At 42.9% G+C, this 23,977-nt stretch overlaps 1 protein-coding gene across 1 annotated transcript; it reads left to right on the plus strand.

Moving 5' to 3' along the window:
• LOC125738585 (ras-related and estrogen-regulated growth inhibitor) lies at window positions 1-23,977 on the plus strand. Its single transcript, XM_049007738.1, has 5 exons — window positions 1-335; window positions 5,184-5,367; window positions 20,258-20,314; window positions 22,674-22,747; window positions 23,238-23,977. The coding sequence occupies exons 2-5, from the start codon at window positions 5,307-5,309 to the stop codon at window positions 23,643-23,645; spliced, it is 600 nt and encodes a 199-aa protein (XP_048863695.1). The 5' UTR covers window positions 1-335; window positions 5,184-5,306; the 3' UTR covers window positions 23,646-23,977.

The raw sequence follows: 23,977 nt of genomic DNA on the forward strand, positions 1-23,977 counted from the left end.
CTCTTTCGCAGGAACATGTTGCGGTGAAATGAATGGGGATACCGGCTGGTAAAAGTGCGTTTTGATCTCTCATCCCCAGCGGCCTGCCCACTGTATTTCGAGGGGACTCCATTCCGTGTATTTCGATTGACCGACCTGCGGAGTAGACCCGGCTTCTCTGTTGGACCTTAATGAGAGGTGTGCCTCGTAGGGAGCGATCGCTTTGCGGTTGCGGCTGCTTCCGCGAAGGTCAGACCCTGTTTATCTTCTCAGCCTGAATGATGCCGATGAACTTTAATCGCACGGGGCTGCAGCACGACATCTATGGATTCCTTTACATTCCTAGATATTATTAGGTAAGTTAACCATTTACGTTGTCAATTAACATGTTTTTGGTTTAACCATAGTAAAATGTGTTGATACTTTCACGGAAATGGGAAAGTTCGCTGATTGCGGTTTTAAAAAATATTATGGTATAATATAGTACAAGGTTAAAATTATCTGTATATTATGATTTGCCTTTAAACCGGTTATGTTTTTACTTATGTTCCTTGGTACTGTTCATATTTCTCTCTGCTTGATTGACATTTTGGGTATCGTGCACCTATATAAATAACGAAAAAACGAAAGACTAACCTTTTAAGAACCTCTTAAGAAAAAGTTTATTTTATTGTCCAATAATTTATTTGCATTTGTTGTAACCATAAACAGAAGACAACCCCCGCAGTCCGCATTCTGCCGTTCATTCTTATATAGCTGGATATAATGGATGGACTCTAATGAAATTATGTTTTTGCTGTTGGTTACGTTTATGTTACGAACAATCTAATTTTCTCAGAAATATTAGGCTTTCTGGTCAGGCATGTATGACCGGACGTTTCGTAAACATCACACATGCTCTAAAGATAATAACTTTGTATTGGTATGAACATTCCAAATATATACATATTTTAAGACGATGCCCATCCTTCTCACGCACCTACATTTCATCTGCCAAAATACTACTAGGATTTTCAAGCGCATCGTCCTGTACCTTTGGAAGTTTTTAAAAAACAGTTGTTGTTGAAATTATTGTTAGAAGTACTGTGAATACATACTGACATCTTTTATCACATCTGGGTCTTACTTGGTAACTTGTTGTTGAATGGCTGCTTCCTGTCGTGATGTAACGCCTCTAATTTTAATCGCCTAGTGCCTTAGAAACGCATTTACAGGTGATTGCACATTTATCGTCTCTTGTATTTTTTGCAGTAGTTACAATCCGTACCGCACAGCTACAAGTTATTTCTCTGAGCAGATTTTTTTTAAAAGAAACATCCTCATTATATGTTAAAATATTACGGTCTTTTCATAATTCCGCTTTATGTGACAGCAAAAATAGGTAAGATATTTGCTGAATAAACGACATGACACAAAGGTTCGCAGCTTTTGCAATAACTCAACAGTCACGACTCATTGGCTTTTATTCACAACAATTTGCAATTATTTCCCATTTGGCACAGCTGGAAATTCCACAGGAGTACGGATGTATAAGGGCAACAAAGTAAGATCTCCTGGGAGTTAAATCTTCAGTCTTCAAACTACAGTCTTTGTCCTTGATAACTGCGCTACACATTGTGGAAAGCAGGGGGCAGTGTGTCAGGGACCTGAAGACCATGTCAACAAATGGACTCTTAAGAAAAGAGGAACCCGTGCAATGACTATGGCTAACGACATACTTTTGGACCACTAGGAAAAAAGTGGATATAAATAAATGTATTTAAATGTAGTTACAGGCATTCTTACCAAATTTGAGTTATGAGCCCCCTTTGCACCATATCTTTATCTGCTATGCTACCTACTCCTGTTATGAAATGTTCTTTTCTTTGAGTTACATAGAACCACCCATAGAACACAAGCTAATCAGTTAATGAAGCTTCTCTGTATGAAAAAACAGCTTGTTTTCAATGCTTAATTAACTAAATTAGGGTAAATTAAGGAAGCTTTCCCAAACAGGCACTTAACTCCTGCATCCTCAAAAGCTTGATGCTTTACCAACAGAGGCTGTCTAAGATCTTGCATTTCACAAGCTAAAGTCCATCAGCATAAAAGTATGTATAAAAGTGAAAAATAATGTCCCGTGAGGATAAAAATTATACACCAGTGTTTCCCATTCCGGTTCCCAGGGACCCACAGACAGTCCATGTTTTTAAAATGTGAACTGTCTGGCAGGGAGCTGGGAGGGAAGCAAAAATGTGGACTGTCTGGCAGGGAGCTGGGAGGGAAGCAAAAATATGGACTGTCTGGCAGGGAGCTGGGAGGGAGCAAAAATGGGGACTGTCTGTGGGTCCCCGAGGACCAGGTTGGGAAACAATGTTATAAACAATGATTGGGACACTGGCTTGTGGTGACCTGTGGCTATTGTGAGAATGTCCAAGTTGCTCCTCATCCTACAGAAGGTCACAGTGCTCCACCTGGGTGTTGTTTGTATATTTGCTCCATTTGTTGATGTCAGATGGATAAAAAAAAAAAAAAAACTGAAAGACTACAGTAATGTGCTTTTACTGGACTGGGGACATGAACTTGACCTGGACTGCTGTAGGTGGGCCATTTCACATCGGCAGCTAAGAAGTACATTTAATCCTGCCACAGTGTCATTTGCCCTTAACATTTAGGCTAGTGCTTTGTCCATTAGCAAAACCAAGCATATTTCCACCAAAAGCAGTATTTGCATATTTTGGGGGATGCTGAATGTGGAGAAAATGAGAAATTTCTCTTTACAACTTTAAGGTCACTTTTAGTTCCTTGGCAGAGAGCCAATAGCTTGGATCTGACACCCACTCGTTGACTTGTTCCAGTGCCAAAAAGGTCTTGGTGGTGGTGGGGGGCTGGGGGGGTCATAGAACCGTTATATTATTGCGGTGGAAGACATCCCAGACAGAGGGCCTACAAGGGTCTCCAGTCCTATGTGTAATAATTTCACTTTCAGCAGTTACCTAAGTACATGGAGTGGTGTTTAATTCCTTTAGCAAATGCCCTCGTGTAGTTGCCTCATGGGGCGGCATGGTGGTGCAGTGGTTAACACTGTTGCCTCACACCTCTGGGACCCAGGTTCAAGTCTCCGCCTGGGTGACATGTGTGTGGAGTTTGCATGTTCTCCCCATGTCGTCGTGGGGTTTCCTCCGGGTTCTCCGGTTTCCCCCCACAGTCCAAAAACATGCTGAGGCTAATTGGAGTTGCTAAATTGCCCGTAGGTGTGCATGTGTGAGTGTGCCCTGCGATGGGCTGGCCCCCCATCCTGGGTTGTTCCCTGCCTCGTGCCCATTGCTTCCGGGATAGGCTCCCGATCTCCCACGACCTAGTAGGATAAGCGGTTTGGAAAATGGATGGATGGATGGATAGTTTCCTCATTTAGTGACCTTAGTGACGTTTGTAGAACACAGCCAGAGACTCCGGTTGTATCATGACTCTTATTGTTCAGTTTATAAGGCCTGATGCAATTCACATGAGCTGTAAACTGCCCTGAATATATTTAATTACAGATCATGAACAAATTAAAGTTCAAGGCCAACACTGCGAGTTCTTCAGCGTTCCTATGAAAGCATCGATAAGGTCTCCTCTTGGTGCCAGATTTTTATGGTTGAACACCTTAATGACTTGATGATAATTTTAAGACACTGCAATAAATTACTGATAGGGTATGAATAATAGTTGTAATACTTGAGTCTTAAATTTGCCTGTTTTTTTATAAATCAGTTATGGTGAGTTCAGCTGCTTAGAGGGTAATTTAATCACTGATGTTTCTAAATGAATATTTTAGCATCGTTTTTATATTACCTGCTCATGAGGGAGTCACGGGCTTGAGTGCAGCCAAAATCAAGCGCAGTCATAAATCTTACAGAGAGAACTACATTTTCAGTCATGAGGAGAATGAGACAATATCAATAAGAAATACAAAAGAGTTTCATTCTTATTGAAATATCAGTGATTAGAAACACAATGCAGGGAAGGGCTACTTGTTCTTAAGAGAATAATGGGGTTTTGTCTTCACTAGCATGTAAATATCAAGATAAGAACTTAACTTGAAATACGTAAGAAGTAAGTTTCCACCATAGCTGTCCCCTCCTCCTTAGCTCTATAGTACTAGTATGTGAAAGAAATGAATGAATGAATGAATGAATGAATGAATGAATGTTGCGTTTATATTGTGCTGTTCATGACTCACAAAGCACTGTACCAAACAAATATGGAGCCTCTTAAACCACCACTGCTGCGTAGCCCCCACCTGGATGATGTAATGGCAGCCATTCTGTGCCAGTACACTCACCACACAGTCGCTCAGGTGGTGAAGGGGCAGGAGTGAATTCACCAGTTAGATGATTAGGAGGCCAGATTTGAAAGAGGCACAGTTAGCAGTTTTAACCAGGACATCAGGGTACCACCTCTATTCTTTCGAAAAATGCCCAGGGATCTTTTATGACCTCAGAGAATTAGGATCTCAGTTTTATGTCTCATCCATATGATGGTGCCATTTTTACAGCACAGTATCCCCGTCACTGCACTGGGGCATTGGGATCCACTCAGACCACAGGATGGGCTTCCTTGTTGGCCACAGTATCCCTGTCACTGCACTGGGGCATTGGGATCCACTCAGACCACAGGATGGGCTTCCCTGTTGGCCACAGTATCCCTGTCACTGCACTGGGGCATTGGGATCCACTCAGACCACAGGATGGGCTTCCCTGTTGGCCACAGTATCCCTGTCACTGCAGTGGGGCATTGGGATCCACTCAGACCACAGGATGGGCTTCTCTGTTGGCCACAGTGTCCCCGTCACTGCACTGGGGCATTGGGATCCACTCAGACCACAGGATGGGCTTCCCTGTTGGCCACAGTATCCCTGTCACTGCACTGGGGCATTGGCATCCACTCAGATCACAGAATGGGCTTCTCTGTTGGCCACAGTATCCCTGTCACTGCACTGGGGCATTGGGATCCACTCAGATCACAGGATGGGCTTCTCTGTTGGCCACAGTATCCCAATCACTGCACTGGGGCATTGGGATCCACTCAGATCACAGGATGGGCTTGCCTTCTTGGCCACACCAACACCTCTAAAAAGTGCCCAGTGCTACGTTTGGTTGGAACAAGAATGTTCTGGACTAAAGCCCTGACCGTGGACCTGAATGTACTGATGTAAGGTATAATTATTTATCAACTGACAGATTTCCTGGTGCCAGGGATTGCTGACAACTCGTCGTGTCTGCATGTAGACACCCAGCAGGGGAATCGTAGGTTCTGCGACTCGGCCAACTCGCCCACAACCTTGGCTGTAGAGCCTGCCAGCCATGGCGAAGAGCGCGGAAATCAAGCTGGCTGTTTTTGGCAGAGCCGGCGTGGGGAAATCAGGTAAGCACCGCGGACGGAGACACTTCCATTTTCCGTGTGGACATGGTTTCCACATGTGAAGTTCTAGGCTAAGCGCTGTAATTGTATTAGTGATTCTTTTCCTTTCCTTTGTAATTCCTTTCCTTTTCATTTTTCGTTTTTGATTAGTCCTCTCTGTGAAACACGCACATTTCACTCCCTTAGGAACATATTTTAACTCCGTCAATGGTTATTGCGATGAGTCATCCACAGTATGGAACTCAGATTCAGAAAATCACTCTGTTTGTTGGTTTCCAGATTTTGTCTTGGATACATTCCTTCCATGTTTCATGTTGGTATGTGAAGGGCCCAGTGGTCTCAATGTGTCCATAACCCCCTTATAAATAATTTATTACCCAATGAAAACTGAAGGCCGATGTTCTCCCTACCCTCCAACACCAACATTTATACCCATGAAGTTCAGTCATCAGAATTTTGCAGATACTTTTTGCGTGAGTCCCCACTTTGTATTACATTCCAGCTCGACTTAATATTGAACCACAATGACTGCATGACTGTGGTTTATTACAGTTTTTTTTTTATTTTTATCGTGTGAAAACTATAATTTAATATCTCATCTTGTGTTTAAGACTGAATGTCATTGTAACTGTCACGGAGCGGGTACTCCATATTTGTGCCCGCATATTTGTGCATGTGTGTTGGGGTGTTGTAGTACAGATTCAGTTGTGATGACAGGGACATTAAGGGGAGACCCTACATTTCAGAGCCGCTTCCCTGAAAAGTCACACAAACCCACAGCACCAGCACAATCTCTGGTGCCGTTCCACTCCTCCTTGGAAAAAGGTGGCTGCTGCTCATTTTACCATCCACCAATTCATCCATCCATCTCCCAATTGCTTATCCTGGTCACAGTCACAGTGGGGGTGGGGGTCTGGAACATGTGCCTTACATAACTCCGGTTATGCCCGGAGTTCCAGATCATGTGGCCATTTACTCTTAAATGAATCAGTTGATTCATTTGACTCATGTTGAAATGGTTTTCTTTTGTATCCTTTAATCTTTTAGCAAATAGTAACTGTATTACATGTCTAGTGTTGTGTGTGCTACTCTGGAATTGTAATTAAAATTTCAGTGCATGTAGGTTGCAGGAAGTGCACGTTTCATTCCTAATCCTTAAACTTGGAACACGTGTCTATATATCCTTAAATAAACTCCTCCATTGCATTATGTCCCATAAAATCCCCTTTTCTTGCTGGAATCTGCTGATATTGTTATATAGAGTGGTAAGTAATAAAATAGATTATTTCAAGAAAGGGTTTGATTTTTTTTCCCTAAAAAAATGTGACACATTTGTCTATTGAGAAGGTGCTTGGAATGTAAACGGCAGCTAACCTTTTTAAGCCTTTCATTTGTATAAAAAATTTGAAATCAAATATAAAAATTTAAATAACCCATAAATACTATATGGAACAGAAACGACCTCCTGGAATCCTAATTAGAAACCAGACACTAGATTATAGAGAATATAGTGGTCTGTCAATACGTAGCATTTAATGAAGCTTAACCATTTTAACACTGAGTTTAAAAATAATGGCCCACATACGTGATAAATTCTGTGCAGTAGTGCAATGTGGGCTTTCCACTGGAGCTTATGCATGCACACCTGCCTACATAGATCAAACAAAATCCTGCACTATCCTTACAGCTCACCATAAAGTGATGAGTCATCTGGTGACTCACAAAGAATTACAGGCCTCATTCATATCTGCACTAGTAAAAAAAAACAAAACCCTTAACTCTGAAAGCCAGGCAGGCGGCTAATGGAGTAATGAAATCAAAAATGAGTCCTTTATGCTCTGTGCCTATTACGGAAACCTAATTCATTGCTAATTGAATCAAAACCCAAAATAACTTCCATCTGAAGATGCTACATGATAAAAGTGCTTTTAAGGAATTCTCAGAAATGTCACAGGCCACTTTCACCCTGCAGAATAAGGCTCTGAGAGCTGTCTCTTCAGACCGGATGAAGATGGCCTGCTGTACAGCAGGTGCATGGGATGAGAGCTCCAAAGCAATGCTGTAGACCAGTGGTGGGGAACCTGTTCCATGGAGGGCCGACGTGCGGATTTGTGGGATACCCTCTCAATCAGACAAACGCCGCGATTGTGGAAGCAGTGGTTCTCAACTCCAGGCCTGGTGACCCACTCTTATTGGCCGATTGAGAGGCCATCCCAAAAGCCTGCAGCCGCAGTGGCCCTCCATGGATCAGGTTCCCCTCCCCTGCTGTAGACAGATGCACAATCAAAGGACCTTCTGTTGATGAAGGTGTACCCAGGGATAACCACACACACTGAATACATCTGACTCTGTAATGACGCACGTCCGGGTCACATATGTGCTCTACTGTGATTACTACTCTCAATCTCAATTTAAGGCACCTGTACTATACAGAGAAGTATATCGGTACAACGGACAAACAGCCTCTGATGAATAGGATTTTGATTAATGTCACTTGCTGATAATCATAGTAATCATCTTTCTGAACAGAATAAAGTGTACAATTATGGTGTCCCAGGAAACTAGGTTGAATTTGTGAGTAATATCTGGAAAAGTAATTTGCATTTTACTTTATTTTTTCACTTTAATGTACTAGCAATGAGCAATCAGATGCTTTTGAGGGTAAAGGGGTTCAGTTCTGACTGGTGACTGTATCTCAGCCTTGAGAACAAGATGAATGTCCTTTTATTGCACCAGCCTCATAGGATTGGTCATAAATAATGGCTTCAAATAAGTTTCAAGCAGTTCATGTCAGCCTGACACACGGCAAAGGGCTTTATATACAAAAAATATACTATAGTATCAAACAAACTGTCCTTTATTTTTTAATTGTTTTCCATTTTTTTGTTTTTCCTCCTCAGTAATGGTCAGTTGAGATCATTTGAAAAAAGGACAAGTTACAACTACACAAACTGTTAATGAAATTAAATATTTTCGGTTATAAACTATATGTTTACTCTATTTCTCCCAGAGCAATACTTCATTTTAAGGTTGAGCCCCTTTATTAATTATAATATTATTCTGTCCTATCCTATCCATTCATTAAATACAGAGGGTGTCATGACAGCAGGGCATGATGCTGGCAGAAAAGGAGGTGATGATCCACAGGTAACTCAAAGACAACAAAATGGTTTAATAAAGAAACAGAACAACACAGGGAGTAGGACCTGTAACACAGTAACATGGCACAACATAGACCAGCTAAGTTAGAGCAGGCACTTAAATACACACATACGATCGGGGCAAACAATGGACAGGTGTAACTTTCAATCAACTCAACCAACCAAAGAGGACACAGATTAACTAGAAACAGTAGGTGTGGATTACAATAATCTAATCACGGAACAAGGTAACTCTAACAAAGATTGAACACTAAAAGCTAACAACACTAGGAATAACTAAGAACCAAAGAACACGTAAACAATAAAACAAGATACAAGGATAAACCATAGAAGATAGAAGGGAAAACCAAAAGCTAAGGACAGAATAAAACCCAAAAATAAACAAATGGTGTGGCAGGCCAAAAGCCAGCCTTGAACCCAACAGGAGGGTTTTAACCCATGAGCTACTCAGTGGTCAAGGAGCAGGGACGAACACACTAGGGATTCAAAGACGGAACAGGGGAACAGGATGGCCAGCGACACCTACTGGCTAAAAGGGGAAGATACACCAGAAGCCGGGTCGGACAGTACAGACCCTGACAGAGAGGAGATCAAATGTTTAAAGGTCACTTTGAGAGCTGTGGTGGACATGCCAAATCGGGGGAAATGTCGAGGATAAAACTGGAAAGGCCCACGCAGAATCTCATCATTAAATGTGCAGGACGATTCACATTCCTGAGTGCCGAACAGATCGCATGGTGTGACTCACATCATCATTATAATTATTACTCAGATGCCCAGGAAAGCCTAGTCGTGAATTATTACAGATTCACATTTTTTATCATCAGAATTTTGAGAAACAGTTTCAGTTCATAGTTATTTGGAATCCGTTTAGCATAAACAGGTGGTGTAACTATTTTATTCTCTGTTTTGATGTGCATTTTTCATATCATTCTAATATTATCATTACGTCATTTACACCATTTCTCTCGTTTTACAAATGTACGTAATTCTGCTTTATATAAATATGTAATAAATCAGACTGAATAAATAAGAAAGAGTAAGACATATAGATTATTCATAAAATGAATTTTACAAACGTGAGGTACCTGACTGAAATTACAGACCATTTGTCACTCTATTTTTCTTTTTTTTGTAAAGTGAGCTTTTTACGCCAGAACATTTGCAATTCATCCTTTCATACAGGAAACTGGTTTTCTTCTCTTCCATCTGTTTTTGGCTCAAAGAAAACAGGAATAGCATCTCTTTAGGTCAGATGAGTGCTTCAAACTGCAATATAAATAATTATTTAAATTTGGAAAACTGTCAGCGGGGGAAAGAAATTTAGATGTTGTGGCAATATCTCTGTTTATGATGGTATGTCGAAATCTGCTGGGAGTAGTTTTGTTTAGTTGTAGTGCAGAATGTACCAATATTTAATCAGAGGGGATGTGCACGCTTTGGCTTGAGTTCTTTCCCCCTCGATTTTCCTGTGTGTCAGCTATCAGATGGGGCTGGCCTGAAAGCTGACAGTGATATAAATCCTGAAGCTTCTCCACTCTTTATGTGCCAGGCTAGATTAACTGGTCGGACGGCACAGGCCATAAACCCTGCCGAGGAAGGCTGTACATCAATGCCCATCTTCACCTTCGCTAATGTCCAGCTTCACACACAAGCAGAGATTAACTATCCGGAATTTCAGCCAATCCGCAACGCTGCTGATTTATTTTTATTCTTTTTAATCCCCATGTATGTAAAATATAAGAAAATTGGCCATCATACCAAATACAGAGATTAACCCTAAAACAATGATGGGCATGTTCCAGATAAAAGCATTCAGCAAAATGCAATGTGATAAACCTGTTAATCATAACTCAGTGTCACGGCTCAGGAAGGATGGAGGTGAAGGCAGGCGTCGAGGAAAACGAAAGGGGTGTTATTCTAACAAAAACACAATACAAAAGGCAAAAGGACCACAAGGGGGCAAAACAAGGCAGGGAGAGCAGGGGAGAATCACAGGATGCAGGGTAACTAGAGGGGTTATGCAGGCAGGCAGTAGTATCACACACGTAACAATACAATGACTGGACTGGAGAGCTCAGGATGAGGAGGCACTACACTGTATACACCACAGATGAGGAAGCAGACGAGAGGCACCTGGGATCATCCACACGAGGTCTGAAACGAGAGGTGGGGTTAAACGAGGAACAGGTATGGCTTGTTAGTGCCACACCATACAGAACACGGGGGAAAGAGGCATGCGGGGCGTGACATTCACAATGATGAAACTATAAAGTAGGACCCACATGGGAGCCACATAGGACCCACAAGGACAACAGAGCCACTACAATGCTGGAGAAGTTCTGAGCGTTCCATAAAGAAACAGGTTGTAGGGCATATATGGAGAAGACAGGTCATACTAGAGTTATTTATATAAATATAGTAAAATATGAAATACAGGCTTACACACAAAGGCCTTCTTGAAAGTGTGGACTATCAGATGGTAAGGTTACTTGGAATCGTCCTAGGAGGTCAATATGTCAATATTTAGAGTACTGTATTGATTCAGTTGTGTTTAATGTATAAAAGTATGAAAAGAACTCAACATTAAAATCTGTATGGGGCAAAATTCAAGACTTAAAGAATTCAAGAAATTGATGAATTATTCTTTTTAAAAATTAAAAATGCAGAAATTTGAACAAATGTGTTTATGCAGAGGTGCTGGGGGGATCTTAGGATGATTTCAAGTGGATTGTTTTGGGTTGGGGGCCCAATATGATGGGCTCCCTACTGTGAGTGATCTGGGTATGATCTGAGCATCAGATTAATGAGCATTTATTTCTATCTGGTCACGTCTGAGTGCCCTTTGTGATCCGTTGCCCCATTTGCTTCATGGTTTGGTTGTGCTATATGTAAGCAATGAAGGACCCACATCCACCCACTGAGCTGCTTAACTGACATTTTCATAAGAATCAGTGTGGGATCATCTATTTTCCACCTCCTGCTCCACCACCAAAGAAAACATTTCCATAAATTATGCGATCATGAGCCAGTGTTTAGGGTCAACCTGGGCTACAGTGTTTGCGTTCCAGGGGTCAGATTTGAATCAGGGACCCCGGTAGGTGGGCCTTTGGTAGGTGATCCAGGATGAGAAGCTCCATGTCTGGCATTCCAGTTCCTCGGGGGAAAAAAACGAATACGTTAGCAACAGTATATCACCCTGACAGAGCTTAAGAAACCTGGAAACAATCCTCAAAAAGTTGTTAAAGGGAACAAGACCTACTATGACACAGAAAAACCTAAGTAGGAACGAAGATAAAAATATGATGTTCCATGCTAAACTGAGCGCAGGGTCTTGGATGCAGAGCCCTCTCTAAAACCCGGTAATTACTCACAGTAGCATTCTGAAAATACGTGAGATTTTATTCACTGCGACATTTGGGAAATGGAAATTCTAAATAGGCAATATAATTCCTGATTGGATTTAATGTATTTCACTTTCTCAGTTTAATCTCTCGCGAAACATATTCATTATACCGTAAATGAAGACAGTCGTATTAAACCCGCAGCAATAATGTGCAAAAAATAAAGTAGAGAGCTGTGCTGTAATTGAGGTGCAATTTTCCTCGTTCAATGGCTGGGTGCAGTGACTAGGGAGACCTGCATGTTGACAGTACTGTCCATCAGCCAACACAGCTAAGACAGCGCCTGTTTTTTCAAGATGATGTGAGATCCCATCAGAATTATAAAGTTTTGAACCGATTTAAAGTCACACTCAGGTCTGTGTGTTTTAAATTCCCAGTGTTTCCACTGGTAGGCAAACCCAGGAGAGGAAGTAGAGGATTAACAATTTCAAATGTGTGAGTCATCAGCTATGAAGACCTATGTTCTGCTCCACTGAAAAAGTACTTCTGACAAACGTGGCCTGCATGCATAATATACCTGTATGATTGTCATACTGTACCTCCTTAAGATGTGCTGCAATGGAAAGGTCTTCAGATCAGCATAATGTGTAACTGCAAAAAATCTTCTAAGTCTTCTACCTTGGTTATTTGGTGCAGTGTTTAACGCAGAAGGCAAGTATGACTGAACTTACTCATCAAGGTGGATAGATGAAACAACAGAGTATGATGGGATATGAGTACTGTCAGGCTACTGGGAAATGTGCAGTTTTTCAGGTTTTCTCTGCTGGGGAGTTGGGAGTAGTCCTGTATGAAACTGGTTCTCCGTCCTATCGCTGAGCTGACCCAGCCATTCCTCTGGAACACCTGATTCTACTAATCTTGAAAATGAGTGCATTAGCTGAACCAATCCATCTGCTACTGGCCGAGAACCGATAAACGGAATCAGAAGAGGGAGCTTAAGGTGATACGTGGACACCGCAGCGTTACAGGATGCTGAAAATATTTAAAGTGTTTCTGCAGCTCTGAGCATTAAAAAATGTGCTTGTTAAAGATGTCGAAACTCAAATCAGAGGAATATCCTTGTAGAACACATGAATTGAAATCTTTTATCCAAAAACTGTACCCCTTATGATCTGCACTCATTAGGCAATGATAAGTTTGCAAACTTATCATGGTGTTCTTGATAATTACCTCCGCCACCTATCCAAAGTGTGGGGGGGGGAGAATGTGTGATCAGATTCCGCCAGCGTTTCCCGCATCTGCTGGGGTATCTTCTGCCTGTAATTGGAACAGGATGTGCCTAGTTTATCTCAAACAGTGCCATGGCTGGGTCGACATCAGTCTGCTCCCATTCACCGACCTGAACCGGTCCGTCGCCAAAGCTGGGACCTGGCGACAGTTCCCGAGAAAAGCCCCTTTTGTGTCTTTATTTTTAGGCTCTCGCCGCTTTCCGATCCTCCGCTGTGTTTCGTGAGCTGTCTGCTAGCTGTCCCGGGTGCATGAGTCATATAGCTCGGTTTTCTTTAACAGCCTACTTTCCTTGTCCCTGATGCTCACACGGCTTTCACAGTTCAATGTCGGCGCTATTAAACCTGGTTTACCGTATTTTATTCTGGCACAAGCTCTTCATAGGGTCTCTGGGGTAAATGCCTCGGTTAATATTTTTCCAGGGCGAGTCTGACAAAGCTGGCAGTGGTCTCCACTTAAGATATTTTAAGGGGCTTCATTTGTGGTCCATTAATGCCTTCACATACAAGCACACAAAAATGAGCGATTTTCTTTGTCAAATAAAATACACCTTTGAAAGTACAGGTCTACAGAGATCCAGCCAAATCTATACATACCATGGTCTTTTTTCCCAGCAGACTTTATTCTATATAAACAATTCATTTTTAAAGCATTTGTCCCCGTCATGAATTTAAGCTCAATCTCTCAGTCTGCAGCAGCGGTTTGATCCAGTTAACTGCATCACATAAGCCTTTAATATATTTCACACATAAACTGAGTATTAGTCATATATTGGCCATGTTACAATGTAGTAATGAAATACTCTTTGCTTTGCCAGCCAGAGAGAGCCCTGGGGCTAATTTTCAGAAGACATATGACGTTTTCAGAGGGATTTATTATTTCTTTTTAGCATTAATCACATTTTAACTGTTAAAGATCATTCTGAAGTCTGAATTGCTTCGATCAAAATTTGCAGCTGTGTAAATAAAAATCGTGTACAACTGTAGTGTGTAATTCACTGTGGATAAAACAAAAAATCTGCTAAGTGACTTTAATAAATACGTTTTGAAAAGTAATTTACATAATAATTGTAAGCTTTCTCTGTAACTCGTCTAGAAAGTTCGGGTACTGCTTCTTCAAAAACTCTTTGCAGCATGACTTCGTGAAAAGTAGAAAAGGCTTTTAGTCTGATAAATATCTGGCAGTGTTGCTTTCCTGGGTGACCTAAAAGGAAGCAGGTGTGCTCTATGTTAGTATTATGACTGGTGAGATGTTAGCACTATGGCTAGCTCTATGTTAGCACTACGGCTAGCTCTATGTTAGCACTACGGCTAGCTCTATGTTAGCACTATGGCTAGCTCTATGTTAGTGCTACAGGTGGCGCTATGTTAGCACTACGGCTAGCTCTATGTTAGCACTATGGCTAGCTCTATGTTAGCACTACGGCTAGCTCTACGTTAGCACTACGGCTAGCTCTACGTTAGCACTACGGCTAGCTCTATGTTAGCACTACGGCTAGCTCTATGTTAGTGCTATGGTTGGTTCTACGTTAGCACTACAGCTAACTCTATGTAAGTGCTACGGGTGGCTCTAAGTTAGCACTACTGCTACCTCTATATTAGCGCTATGGGTGGCTGTACAGTTGCACTATGGCTAGCTCTATGTTGGTGCTAGAGCTAAGCTCTGCATAAGTCCCATGGCTGGATTGGCCAGCTGACATACCAGCCCCCCCCCCCCCCTCAGAGCTCTCATGGTGCATACATTACGACACCATGTTTTTCTCACAATGAGAAGTAAGGGATAGTGTCCACATGGGTGTCCCAGCCTTTTTATAAAATTAGTTGATGAGGCACAGGCATACAAAGTGGAATTTTCCCACGATTTCATAACTGCCCCGAGTATTACAGAGTTAATAGTCACCTGCCAGCGAATCAGAAAATAGCATTTGTTGTTGCCAGGTAAATTCCAAAATAAGTTACATGTGATCCCGCTGCAAGCACTTCGTTACATGGATGCACCCAGAGATGGAGTGCAGGAAAGGTGGAAGCGGAAGCAAAAATCTGATGAATGCGGTAGGCAGGGCGCTCACGTCGTTTCGCCCCTAATGTAATCTCACTGCAAACTTTTGATGAAACTTGAGAGTCCTGGCCCTGAGTCTGTGAGATCAGAGTACTGGCTCATTAGCAGAATCGATGATGCTTTAACAATTAAATCCAGTGTACTGTAGCTAACCTGAGAACTTGTTGAAATCCTTTATGCCTCACAGACAGTGAAGACACTGCAAGATCTTATCTGAATACCTGAAGATTTATGCAGGCATGTAGAAATGAAATTTAAACACGGCCACTTTTAAAGCTGCAATGGCTTGTTGTCTTTCATTCTATTGCTAATATGCTGACTCTGCAGTAAGTAATCTACTGTCCAGATCTGGAGATCAAAAGCTTGTGGAATCCTGAGGATTCCATGTGCTGTAATCTGTCTTTTGTGGAACAAGTGAAATTCATGTAACCTTCTGTTGACATGGGCATGTAAACTAAATACTGACCCAGACGTGTGTTTTGTCTAGTATGATTACCTAATCATAAATGTATCTTATCTACACGTCTTCTTAATTGTTTCTGCTAGCTGTAGTCACCTAGAGCCTGTCCCAGGACATATACTTTTGCTCCACAAGCAATTTAGAGCTGCTAATTAGACCAACAACATGTGTCTAACTGAGGAAACAAACCTAGGTACCCAAAGGAAAATCATGCAGCATGAACAGATCATGCAAACTTCAGACAGACACAAAATGATGGCAGTGATCGAACTCACAACCCATAAGGCATGACACTAATAATATCCACAAAGTGACATTGCTGCCTTTCTTGTGAATTCTTTAGTCTAATTGTGAATGGTGTTAGACTGGCTACTCACCCAGAAGGACCCTGCCAAAGGAGCAACACAGCCCTGCCCTCAAAAACCCTCGTGCAAAATGACTTAATGGACGGAGAAATCCATCCATCCATCCATTTTCCAAACCGCTTATCCTACTGGGTCGCGAGGGGTCCGGAGCCTATCCCAGAAGCAATGGGCACGAGGCAGGGAACAACCCAGGACGGAGGGCCAGCCCATCGCAGGGCACACTCACACAACATTCACTCACACATGCACACCTGTGGGCAATTTAGTAACTCCAATTAACCTCAGCATGTCTTTGGACTGTGGGGGGAAACCGGAGTACCCGGAGGAAACCCCACGACGACATGGGGAGAACATGCAAACTCCACACACGTGACTGAGGCGGAGACTCGAACCCGGGTCCCAGACTGTGAGGCAACAGTGCTAACCGCTGCACCACCATTCCGCTCCCAGGATGGAGAAACACCCTCCACTGCACAGGAGAGTGTCTTCGAAGGGTTTGAATCACTGAGAGAATATCTTCCCCTTTATTTAGTAACCACTTGTAGAGGGAATAAAACTTTCAATATCCCTGGAGATCCACCGAACAAAAACAAGATTCAGCTGCCACGCAGTTGGTTGTGTGACAGCAATGACGATATACGGGGTAAATATCATTGCATGTTATGGATTAAGTTATTTCTCTTTTATGTGATTTTAAGCGCATCAGAGATTTTAATAAAAAGAAATGGGAAGACACATGCTTGTCGGTGGGGGAGATGATCCTCTGGCCTTTCTGGAGAGACTGCATTATTCCTATTGATTACTTTCACCGGCTCCTCTTTTCTCAGCACGGTATATAAATTGAAAGGTCCTTTTTGTTTCAGCCAATAACCTGGAAGGTACGGATGAGAACAGAGATGTAGCCTCTTTGTACATTGATTGCATGTTGGGCCCTGAAACTCTAGCCCTGCCTTTGATTATTTTGTTTTCATCTGTCCTGGTTATGAGATATCCTCAATTTTGACCTATTTACATTCCTTCCCAGGAAAGGAAAATCCACCATAATAAATCCTTTCTTTGCCCATAATGCCCTTTGTCATGGTTTTATTTCTTACTGGAATAGTTATGTCTGGTAAGGTTAAGTAACTGCAGAGGAGAGGGTCTCACACAGGACAGCTCTTTGACCCCTTCTGTATAAGCCTTAAATCCCAACTGCTTCAGGAAGGCTGGTTTACACTGTTCTCTGACCCAATGCGTTTCTTGTTTCTTTGGACTGAATGCATTCATGTAGATATCATTTTACCCATCCAGGGTCACAAGGCTCTAATACCTATTCTATAGGCGATGGGCGCAAACCAGGGAACAACTCAGGATGGGGCACCAACTCATCACAGGGCAGGGCAAACAGTACCGGGAAGTTCTAATTATATAACCTAAGCATGGTTTTTGGACTGTGGGGGGAAACCAGAGTAGCCAGAGGAAACCCCATGACACCACAGGGAGAACATGCAAATTCCACACACATGGAGTCACGGCTGAACCTTGAACCCTGATCCCAGAGATGTGAGGCGACAGTGTTAACCACTGCACCACCATGCCGTCCCATGTAGCATTTGTGATATATTCTGTCTACAAACTTGGTCTTTCCTGTGAGGTCAGTATCTCATGCCAATGAGATTTTTTTTGGGGCGTTAGGAGTAAATCAAAACTTAGCTAATTGTTCCCATAGTAGAAGCAAAGCTATTATGATCTGAGGACTAGATTCAGGAAGACATTAAACTTCATTTGACTTTAAAACTACTTATCTAAGTAGCTGATATGTGTTTACTTAAGGAATTAACCAAATGAGTTTGTTGATGGGGTGGAGCTGTGGTTAGTGATATTGCCATACGCCAGTAGGACCTGGACTTGAGTGTCCACCGTGGCTCCATGTGTGTGGAGTTTGCATGTTCTCCATGTGTCATCATGCGGTTTCCTCTGAGTACTCTGATGTCTCCTTGCTGTCCAAAACATGAGCTTAATTGTAGTTACCAAATTGCCCATAGGGGTGCATATGTGAGTGAATGGTGTGTGAGTGTGCCCTGTGATGGACTGGTGACCTGTCCTGGGTTGTTCTCTGCCTTGCACTCACGGGCTCTGGGCCCCCCCATGACCCTGAATAGGACTGGAGTTTGTTGATGGTAATGCAGCTATGGGGTATGTCACTCTACAATGTTTAATTGGTCAAATAGTTCCACAGAATACAAAAACACAACTATAATCTTTGGCCTTGATGTTGTTGCATTATCTGTCTGGGGTAGCACTCAGTAATGCCAGACCTGCTCTGAGAGGGAAGCTCAACTTGTAAATCTGTCTCATGAAGGAGTCTTGGCAGTTTAGCAGGAAACCTGGCCTTCCTTCAGGTTAATGTCCTGGCAGTCCCTACCTGTCCCAAGTGTGTGTACTTGTGCATATGTGAGTTTGTATCAGTGGGACATTCTCTAAAATGTAAAAACCCTCTACTAACAGTAACCGTTTTCACCTTCAGCCAGACAGTGATTTAGGATGTCATTAACATCTTAATTACTCTGATAGATAAATACTGTCCACCAGAATATAGTTTCAGAAACATAACCTTATAAGACAGAAGGCTTCTCACCACCTGCAATTATGCCACAAAAATCAGCTGTGGGCAACTGATGCATTCATGCTTGCAACTGCTTATCTTACCCCAGTAGACGTAATGATCCCTGAATTACATTGACCTAGAAAGCCAAACTTAATGGATATTTCAGTGAGGAAAACTTTAGAAATGTTGGTTAAATTGTTTTTAAAATGACCCGATTAATCTTGAGCCAAATTTCCCCCTTGGCACAATACACAGCATTACATTGAGGGCATCATGTGGGCGCTCAGTGGGCTAAAGATTGGTTCCTGCTTCCCCACACGCGTACATGTGGGCATGTCCACGTGGTCTTTTGCAACACATTCTGCATCGTTGTGCGAACACATGAATGAACACATGCTACAAATTTTGTGTCTGCACAAAGGGTGAATACTCACACCTGGCAACAAATCGGGGGTCCCTTTTGAAACGTTTTATACATTTTTTATTGTACTTTAAAAAGCGCATATAGGTATGATATTTACCTGACTCCTTACTGATTAGCTACATAAAGTTGTAAAGCTTAGATAATGAGAAAATTCAGAGCTTTATTATAATAATGGGTTTTCCAGATGTGACGGCATTCATTTCTCCGTTAGTAGAGCTACATTCAGGCAGTGCGGGACCTTTCAGCCAGACATATCCAGGATTAATGTGCTGGAAAGGTAGTAAGGCAGGGGATGAATGAATGGATGGATGGATTGGCAATTAGCTTTATTGTTCCTATATGCAATAAAGATGTTTGTTTTGTGTTCGGCAAAGATATCATCATGCCATTAAGATTACTCCTTATTCCCATTAAAAGTGTTAAAATTAATAAACAGAGGTGGATAGCTCAGGTTAAGAAAGTAAAAATCCAGAGATTTTGTTTCAACCAACCAGCTGAATATAAAAAGTCTATTCAACTGGTTAGTTGAAACAAAATCTTGGCCTGGATTTTTACTTTCTGCACTGGAACTATCTACCACAGAAATTAATAATAGACATTTGTCATAATATTTGGAAATACAAAGAACAACATAAATGACAGATGCTATACATAGGATTCCTATGTGACTTCCTAACTTTGTAGATGCATAATGTAAACCTTTATCATCAGTGGTTGAGTCAATGTATACAGTATATTAATAAAATATTGGTATATTTATAAATATAATTGCTTCAAATTTGTAAATATTCATCGAACAGAAACCTACGGGGCAAGAGCTTTAAGTACAGTACTGTTGGCTTAATTTTGGACAAGAATATAGCTGAAGTTTTGAAGTTGCATGACATATGGGCTAAGTTTCCCTGACTTACGATCACACACTGGAACATCACTTTAGCATAAAAGAAAGCATCAAAATGTCATACAGGAAGTTATCATCACTCCATGTCTTCAGGTTGGTTGATGTCAAAGGACCTTTAGTCCTCGCTTTGTAGAAGATGCTGATGTCATAACGTAAGGCATAGCTGTCATGCCATTAAGCCAAATCGAAACAGATGATGGGCTGTCCAATCCGCTGTAAGAAAAATACTACATTGGGTATAGATGTGAATTTGGTGCTTGCGACAGATTTCCTCTCTGCCTGACATGGTTCAATCTTTGTCTACAGCTCTTGTGGTGAGGTTTCTGACCAAGAGGTTCATCTGGGAATATGACCCTACACTCGGTAAGGAGAGTGTTACTTGGTATTGGATCTCTCAGGATGTGCATGTGCCTGTTCGTTTTCAGGTTCCTGGGGCTAACAAATATCCATTAATAATTAAGGTTCCTGCTTAAAGCTGCAAGAGGGGGTGCTGCTTGACCTTATGTGGAAGTGTCTATCTAAGAGAATGAACTGTGTATGATGTGATGAAAATGTGACAAATTTATGAAAGCACCACCTACCTACAGGTATGTTCTGAAAGCAGGGTTTGAAGTAGCCAGTATCCCCTCTGTTTCTGCTGTTACGCACAAACTTTTACATTCACTTAATCTCCAGGTGCAACCATTATTAGGATTAATCCTTTCCTGTCACTTAGGTGAAAACATGTTGATTTACATTTTAATTGCATGTATTCAGTTGATGTTAGTCATACAGGTTGTTCTGTAACAGTGACAGTTGAATTGAATTGAATTGAATTGAACTGAAGTTCTCATCACAAGCAAAAACACAACTGATGCTTGTCAAACAGATGGACGCACTATTAACAGGATAATGTTGTTTTTATACTGGATGGCTGAGGAACAGGCCCATACATCTGCAGTGTGTTAGTAAACAGCGATTTCCCTGGTTTGGGCCATGGCCCAAACTCTGAGCCTCCACAGGCCAAGCAGGGCATCACTCTGAGCCTCCACAGGCCAAGCAGGGCATCACTCTGAGCCTCCGCAGACCAAGCAGGGCATCACTCTGAGCCTCCACAGGCCAAGCAGGGCATCACTCTGAGCCTCCACAGGCCAAGCAGGGCATCACTCTGAGCCTCCACAGGCCAAGCAGGGCATCACTCTGAGCCTCCGCAGACCAAGCAGGGCATCACTCTGAGCCTCCACAGGCCAAGCAGGGCATCACTCTGAGCCTCCGCAGGCCAAGCAGGGCATCACTCTGAGCCTCCGCAGGCCAAGCAGGGCATCACTCTGAGCCTCCAAAGGCCAAGCAGGGCATCACTCTGAGCCTCCGCAGGCCAAGCAGGGCATCACTCTGAGCCTCCAAAGGCCAAGCAGGGCATCACTCTGAGCCTCCACAGGCTAAGCAGGGCATCACTCTCAGCCTCCACAGGCCAAGCAGGGCATCACTCTGAGCCTCCGCAGGCCAAGCAGGGCATCACTCTGAGCCTCCGCAGGCCAAGCAGGGCATCACTCTGAGCCTCCGCAGGCCAAGCAGGGCATCACTCTGAGCCTCCGCAGGCCAAGCAGGGCATCACTCTGAGCCTCCGCAGGCCAAGCAGGGCATCACTCTCAGCCTCCACAGGCCAAGCAGCCGTTATATTCTGAGGCCCCAAGGCACATCCTAATGTGCCTATAAACCATTTCCTCCTGCACCGAAAAGGAAGCGACACTTGGCTCTCCACAGCAGGGAATATCGACCAGATAAACAGGCTCTTGGGGTGAAGCAAATTTGCTTGAAGCATTGCAAACAAGGCACACTGAATTTAACATCGCACTGGAAGAAAAGGCTTTCAGCTGACATAACCACTCTTCAAATTTTAGTAACTTAAATTCAGAGTTGGGTAATTTAGGTCCAGAGAGTAAAAGTCCAGACCAAGATTTTGTTTCAAGAAACCAGTTGAGCTTAAAGAGTCACAGTCACAGAGTAGTCAACTGGTTGGTTGAAACAATATGTCGGTCTGGACTTGTGACTACTTACACCACCCTACAGTACGTGTTGACACTGTTATTGGTTTGCTCCATTAAATAAATAACCTAGCATTTTTTAAAGAGTATACATACTTCTTGGCAAATTTAGCCAGGCAGACGAGATGGATTGTCTGCCCAAATTTTACTCGCTGCTGTAAAACATTAACCCCTGACTCTGAAGATCAGCATTTCTGTCTCGCCTCAGCTTCCTGGTATCAAGTGCAGCCCTGTTTTGTTTAGCTTGTAAAACTCAGAAGAAAGCTCGCTTTGAAGCCAGTGAATTAAAAACATGTGAACCCAAACCACAGGAAGAATGTGTGAAGCTTATGTGTAAAGCTTATTGTTATGCTCAGCTATGTCGCGAACAGCGACACTGCCTTGCATTTTCGGCTCATCTAACCGCATCTGGGTCTCTCTCGGCGGGTTTGTATGAAATCGCATATTCTCAGTGACTGATTTTATAGCATTAAGGAAGACAAGAGCAGATGTACAGAGAGCCCGATGACCCTTTAACATAGCACTGTGAGTAAACTCATCATATCAACAGCTCCCATGCCGATGGGTCAAAAGGTGGTATGCACTGATGGACAAGTAAGCAGTAGAATTATCAAGGTCAGTAGAATTATCAAGGTATTTTATGTGATTTTGAACCTGTGTTACTGTGCTCTTATTAATGGTTATTCCCTGTCTCTTAGAGTCCACTTACCGTCATCAAGCTGTTATTGACGATGAGTCTGTGACAATGGAGATCTTGGACACGGCTGGACAGGTGAGCCAGAACAGGCTTTAGGTTTAATTTGTCAGCTCTTCCACTTCGACTCATGCTGAAGGTCCTTGGTTAGATTGTTCTATGCTCAGCTGTCCAACTGGGGCAAACCCTTGCTGAAGATCATATATTCTGTGAGCTAGTTCTCCTGCTGACACTGAGAAAGTCATTCTTTATTCATTTATAGCCATTTTTGACTCTGTAACTCTGATTTAAGATTACAATTAAGAGACTTGAGTGTAAATCAAACTCGAACTTTCAAAGCTTTTGTCTGGATTGTGACCATGGCATTTTTTTTTAACTACAAAAGTTCCAAGTCGGTGGTTATTGGTCAGTAGTAACGATGTCATACATTCTTTGCTTATTGGTCAATATGGTATTATTGTTTGTCAGTTTTTATTCACCAGTGACAACAGGGTAATTTCCTGGAAATGTTTATAGTGTAATAACAAAGCTGAATATGGGTTTATTGGATACTAACCCCCCCCTAAAGGAGGAGATGCTGCAGAGGGAGGGCCACATGCGCTGGGGAGATGGCTTCGTCGTTGTGTATGACATCACTGACCGTGGCAGCTTCGAGGACGTCGTGCCACTCAAGAGCCTCCTGGAGGAGGTGAAGAAGCCCAAGCAGGTGACCATGATGCTGGTGGGTAATAAGGCCGACCTGGAACATGCCCGGCAGGTGAGCACAGAGGAGGGCGAGCGGCTAGCGGCTGAGCTGTCCTGCGGCTTCTTTGAGTGCTCGGCCTGCACGGGCGAGGGCTCCGTCAGCGAGGCCTTCCTGGAGCTCTGCCGGGAGGTGCGGCGCCGCCGCATGGTGCAGGGCAAGGCCCGCCGCCGCAGCTCCACCACCCACGTCAAGCAGGCCATCAACAAGATGCTCACCAAGATCAGCAGCTAGAGGGCCACTGCGCCACCCCCCACCTGCCACGCTCACACAAAAACAGTTGGCGAGAGAAATTCATAGTAAGGCTGCACATAAGTTTCCTTGGAGATGAATGGTGAACGATTTCACTCATGGGATTGGAAATAAACACAGGGCACCCACCCTTTCCTAAGAGCGCTCATGAAGGCTTGTTGTGCATGCTGAGCAGCGCCGTCAGAGAAAAAACCAGCAGAGAAACCACTTTGACAAAAAAGTTGACAATCGAAGGAGACGTCTGCAAACTCAGCGGCAGTGCCAGGGTCTCCTCACTGCTTTGTTTTTTCTTCTCTGCGTACTCTGGCTATCAC

This window comes from Brienomyrus brachyistius, chromosome 1 (assembly GCF_023856365.1).
Source record: "Brienomyrus brachyistius isolate T26 chromosome 1, BBRACH_0.4, whole genome shotgun sequence".
Lineage (NCBI taxonomy): Eukaryota > Metazoa > Chordata > Actinopteri > Osteoglossiformes > Mormyridae > Brienomyrus > Brienomyrus brachyistius.